Below are 6,000 nucleotides of genomic sequence, written 5' to 3' on the forward strand. Positions count from 1 at the left end.
AGGTCTATCTCCTGTGTTGACATCTATCCTGAGGTGCCTGTGGATGCCTGAGAAGAAGGAGGCAGCAGGGAGAAGGAACCCTCTCCTGCAGAAAGAACATGCTGCCTAGGAGCAAATGAACAATTTGGGAAGGAGATTTAGAATTCCATAACCAGTCAGGAGCTGGTCTAGTGGAAGATGTCCCAACCCATGGCAGTAGGGTTGGATTATGTGGTTCTTTGAAGGTTCCTTGGCAACTGAGGGGAAACTTTTCTTGAGCCTGAGCTCTCCAGGGCTGCTGGAGCAGGAGGACTTCCTGTTCTCCTCTGGATGTCCCCAAGCTTTTGGCCAGCATATGTCCTGGGCTCCACTCACTACTTCCATCACTCCTGCAAAAAGTGATGGAGGAAGAGACCCTCCTGTGAGGGGACAGCAGCAGCATCGCTACAGAAAATACTCCAAGTATCACTGAAAAAGGTTGAAAGGTGTTTCAGAACATCTCTCATGCAGGACTTGAGCATCCTGAAGTCTCTCTGCTGTGTCAGCCCCATCCCTGGAAGTGTTCAAGGTCAGACAGGAAGAAGGCTCAGAGCAGTCTGGTCTAGTCAAGGTGTTCCTGCCTATGGCAGGGGTGTTGGAACCACATGGTCTTTGAAGGTCCTTTTCAAGCCAAACCACTCTGTGAGCCCACGACACACTACATGCCACAGCCTGTCCCCTGTTCAGAGCCACAAGTCTCCTCCCTGATTTGGGTGACAAAAGCAATGCCCACGTTCCCTACACCAGCCCTGTTTCTGGCCACTGCAGGCAGGGGCACAGGCAGAGGTGCAGAGGTGCAAGCAGCCTGTGACACATCACCCCTGCCCTCTCCCCTTCTTTCAGTTCAGCAAAACTTTCTACTCCCTGTGCTTCCACAGTTGCCTCGTCTCATATTTTTGCTAAGCAAAGAGCCTCTCTGGCTTTGTGCCTGGTCTGGTCCTGACACAGCACTGCTCCATCTCCATTTCCTGTGCTGTCCTCTGCTTGCCCTCCCCTCCCCACTCATCTCCAGGACCATCCTGCAGACACCGTGGTGCAAGGACACTCCCCTGAGGCAGGTGTGCTCAGGTCACCTGGAGCCAGAACAACACCACACACTCTTGTCTTCCTGCCCTTCCACCTGGGCTCCCTCTCCTCCTTTTTGCTAATATACATAATTTTCTGGAAGAAGCAATTTATCACAGTGCTTAGCTTAATGAGCCTTACTGTACATGTTCTGCCTGTAGTGATAATTTTGCATATTTCCTGAGAAATCTTGTTAATGCGGAGATACATGGCAAAACAAACATTTGTACAGCTTCTGAGCAGCGCACACACAAAGACACTCCGATTAAAACAACGGGCACGAGACTGAGCCCTTTTGGCTCCATCCTCTCAGACATCCAGTGCACAGCTGAGGAATCTGCCTGCACTTACTCTCATCACTCTCTGCTGCCCACAGATTGACACCAAGTCTCAGTGGGTCAAGAGCATTCATGTATTTGACTTCATGGTAGGACCACCAGACCTGAAGCTCCTCAACACGTAACAAGGGACCTTGGGGCTCAGTGTCCCCTCTGAGGTCTGTCTGTCCCTCAAACCCTGTCCATCAACCCACCAGGCCCCTCCCAGGTTGGGGACATGACCACCCAGAGCTGACCTAGAGTCTGAGCTTTGCCTGCAGCCATGTCTAAAGCACAGGAAAAGGTTTTCCCAGTTTTTGGCTTGCCCTACCATGGTGTGCACCCACTGCTGTGAACAGCATCCCTGTGGCAAGGGACACCCAGGACCCCACAACTGCTGGGGAACACAAGAACATCTCACACAGGAGCACAACATCTCAAACAGGAGCACAAGAACATCTCACACAGGAGCACAGGAACACATGAACATCTCACACAGGAGCACAAGAACATCTCACACAGGAGCACAGGAACACATGAACATCTCACACAGGAGCACAGGAACACAAGAACATCTCACACAGGAGCATAGGAACACAAGAACATCTCACACAGGAGCACAGGAACATCTCACACAGGAGCATAGGAACACAAGAACATCTCGCACAGGAGCATATAAGGCTGATCTACATCACTCCTGACACCTTCCTCCTTGCCCAGCTGCCCAGCCCAGCAGACCCCAGCAGTGAAGGTCCATCAGCATCTCACTCCTCCCGCTCCAGGATCCCAAGGGAGCAGGCAGAGCAGCTTCCCTGCCGCAGTGCCTGTGGGATCAGGAATGCTCTAAGGGCAGCCATGATGTCTGACCTGCCACGGCAGCTCTGCTCCTCCCCACCCCCAAAAAAACAGCATTTCAGTAATGCTGAAAGCCGTCAGGCTGAGGCAGAGCAGGCGCAGCTGCGGACACAGCCACCGGCTGTCACCTGCCATGTGACAGCCCCACTCCTGACTGGGAGGGACACAGGACAGCTGAATTATTTATGTGCGACCCTTTCGGCTGAACAGAAGAGCTCGAAAGCACTTCTGGCAACGAAGAGGGTTAAAAAAAGAAAGGAAGACGGCATCTAAACAAGTGAATATATTCATCTCCAAGGTCTGTAGGGACTTCTGCAGCCGGGGGCTTCTGGAAAAGATGGAGACACACAAGACCTGACCTCTGCAAACAGCAACTGTGTTTGACTTCACATTTGTGCCCCCAGGAGAGAAAGCCTCAGTAGGAACAGTATGGAATTAAGAGGAAGGGATGGAGTGAGGTCAGGCTGTGAGTCCTGGGGCCCTGCTGCAGATTTCACTGCCACAGGAGGGGACAGGATGCATCTACAGAGCCGGACCCGGAGCCCACCTCGCTTCCTCTCTCCTTTTATTTTTAACTCCCACCTCCCACAACTCCCACTGGCAGGAGGTAGTGCTGGGAGCAGGGATTTGGGTGTCAGGAGTGGGGATTCAGCCAGCTGGGGAGGGCAGCAGCACAGCACAAACACACGAACATCACTGGAGAAATGCACACAAAAACAGCTGTGGAGATGAACAACGGGCACAGGAGGAAAGAACACCCCAAAAAATGGGCCCTCCCCATGGCTGGGGGGCAGGAACTGCATGGTTCCTTCCAACCCAAAGCACTCTGTGATCCTGTAATGCTGGCACATCTCCCTCACTTCCTCTCACTCTCCAAACACCATTCATAATTATTTTACCATTTGGACCTGTGTCACATCCTGGAAATCCCAATGTCTCACTCAAACTGAGCTGTCAGCTCTATGACACGATGGAGCACCACGGGACTCTCACAATCCTGCATGTACACACCGTCTCACCAGGACTGCTTTTGGGGGGGTTGGGGAACAGGACCAGCTCCAGACTCACTCCAGAGGGGCAGGAAACACCACTGATAGCCACAGCTGGACACTGCACAGAAGCAGCTGTAAACAAACTCTGCTCAGCCTCATCCAAGGCATCCTGCATGGCCCATCCTCAGCAGCTCTCCTCCACAACAAGAGGACATGTTTTATCTGTAAGTTAAATTTCTTATCCCCAGTCCAGAGCAGACCTGGGGGCACTACTCCCACAAGGGCACTGAATAAACTCCAGCAGGTCTGATCCAAACCAGAGCTGAGGTTCAGAAAAGAGCTGGGATTAGCATTTTGAATTTCAAGTACCATTTTAAAAATCCCATTAAGACATGGAGCTTCTGCTCTGCAGAGCAATGACTGCCCTGCATCCCCTCCTCTGCTCCAACAATGCCAGCTCTTTTTTTATTAATCCTTCTTTTTTATCATCCCTGGCAGGATTTAAACACTGCATTAACATTGGAAGAACCAACTCAGGCTATTAATGAGGCAGCAGAGAGGATACAAGTTCAAATGCTCCTGACTCCGTGTCCACTGCAGCATCTTGCTCCTCCCTAGTGTCTGCCAGCACCAAGGGTGTAAATCCATGCTGCCTCACTCACTGCAGTCCTGCCAGGGGGCACCCACTCATATTCAGGGCGAGTGGATGCTCAAAAGCATTCCTCCATCCCCAGGAGTCCCCGGGAAGAATGCTGCACCCTCAGCATGAGGCTGATGAATAAGGAGCAGCAGCAGGAGTGAGGCAAAAACACATTTTATTTTTCTTAAGGCGTATTTAAAGGAACAGAGAAATTTTAAAATACTCCATGGCATCACTTCTCAGCCAGCAACGGCTGCCAAAAGGACATTCATGAGGCTTCTTTTTACTATTATTATTAAAAAGCCTGCTTTCCAATCCCGTTTCACAGCCTGTGCTGGTGGTGGAGACAGAGCCCCATGTTTGGGTGTTTTCCAGGCAGAGTGGGGAGGCAGCTCCTGGGGGAGCCTCTTCCTCCAGGAGCAGAATCCACAGCCAGCCCTGGGCACATGCAGTCAGCCCTGGGCATTCAGAGCTGCCCAATCACCCCAAGAGCTGCCCATCATCCCTGACAGCCACCCCCTCAGCCCCTCGCTGGCATCACCCCAGCTCCATCCTCCCGGTGTTTTTCAGACCAAGCCAAACTCCCAGCCAAGTGACCCTGGTGGGAGCTGTGCTGCCCGACCAAACTGGACACCCCAGCGGTCCCCACTGCCCCTCGTTTTGCGGCAGAATCCTCCCCACGGGACAGACCCCCTGCAATCCCAGGCGGCTCTGCAGCGCCAACCGTGAAGTAATTAAAAAAGAAAAATGCACCAAAAAAAAAAAAAAAAAAAAAAAAAAATTTAAAAGAAAAAAAGCACCAGAGGGAAGACCAGGGGGTGGTAGAGGGCGGAGGCTGGAGCAGCACTCCGCGATTTCGGGCTCTGCCCCTCCGGCCGCTGCTGCTGTCCCCGGGGCTCGGCCCCACGCGTGGGCAGCAGCACCACCGCGGCCCCGGGGGTGCCACAGGGGCAGGGCATGGGCGGCGGGGGCACCGGGGGCACCGGCGGCTCCCCCCGCCGCTGCTCCCCGCGCAGCCGCCGCCTCGCACCGCCCGCGCCCCGGGGCTCCGCGGGGCACGGCGGCGGCCCCGGCCGCACACAAAGCCCCGGGCCTCCCGCACAGCCCGCGGCACGGCGCTGGGGTCACCGCGCTGCCGCGGCCGCCCCCCGGGCCCGCCGCAGCGGCCGCGCCGGAGGATGAGCACGCAAAACGGGAGCGGCACGGTCCCGGGTGGGCACGGCGCGACCCCGCCCGCCCGCACCGGCACGGATACACGTCTGTATCCGGCCTCGCAGCGGTGATGCTGCTCCGCCGCCGCGGCCCCGGCACCGCGCACATCGCCGCTCGCACCGCCCGGCGCCGCGGAGAACCGGAGCGCGGTCCGCACAGCCCGGGGAACCCCCCCCCTAATCCCGGCGATGTCCGGGGTCTCAGCCCCTGCTCCCAGCCCCCTCGCCGCCGCCGTTCAGGGCAGGGCGGCCCCTGCCCAGGGAGGGAGGCCGAGCCGGCTTGGGGCGGTGCCCGATGGGGCGGAGGGCTGCCCGCACCCCCGCATCCCCCGCTGCGCCCCGCACTCACGGCGCGCAGCTCCCCGGTCCGGTCCTTCATCCTTGCCCCGCTGCCGCTGGGAACGGGCAGAGCGCGGGGAGGGGCGGGCGCCGAGCATGCGTGGAGCGCTGCGGAGAGGGGCGGGGGGACACCGCGGGGACCCTGCCGTGGGGGGGACACGGCAGGGGGACACCCGCTCCTCGGAGCCACACCGCGGGGAGGCGGCACGCGGGGTCTCACATCGCGGGGAGGCGGCCGCACGGAGCGGATGGCACAGCTGGGAAGGTCACAGCTACAAGGGGATGTCACCGTGGGGGGATCGTGCCCGGGGGGAAATGTCACACCCAGGGGACCCCACGCCCACATCTACGGGAAGGGGTCTCACTGGGAGGGGTCCACGCGAGAAGGTCACAGCTGCGGGTCACACCCAAGGGGCGTCACACTTTGGGGCCTCACACTTAGTGAGGCCACAGGAGGAAGTCACATCTGAGAATAACATCGGGAGGGATCACACCTGGGGAGGTCATACCTGTGGGTCATCACATCACAGTGCTCTTAAGGGGGTGGAGGGATGCACAGCAGG

General features: G+C 57.0%; 1 protein-coding gene across 2 annotated transcripts in view; it reads right to left on the reverse strand.

Moving 5' to 3' along the window:
- The window catches only part of STX1A (syntaxin 1A), a 69,671-nt gene extending 64,085 nt beyond the window's left edge, over window positions 1–5,586 (reverse strand). Inside the window, exon 1 of one of the 2 annotated variants that reach the window (XR_014949587.1) lies at window positions 5,448–5,586. Coding sequence is in view for 1 of the 2 variants with exons in the window: in XM_085557583.1 (XP_085413709.1) it covers window positions 5,448–5,477 (30 nt within the window). In the remaining variant the exon portion in view is untranslated. The remainder of the gene's footprint in view (window positions 1–5,447) is intronic. The other variant, XM_085557583.1, reaches the window with a different exon arrangement.
- Window positions 5,587–6,000: the final 414 nt, after the last annotated feature.

Source organism: Lonchura striata, chromosome 19 (genome assembly GCF_050655825.1).
Source record: "Lonchura striata isolate lonStrDom1 chromosome 19, ASM5065582v1, whole genome shotgun sequence".
Classification (NCBI taxonomy): domain Eukaryota; kingdom Metazoa; phylum Chordata; class Aves; order Passeriformes; family Estrildidae; genus Lonchura; species Lonchura striata.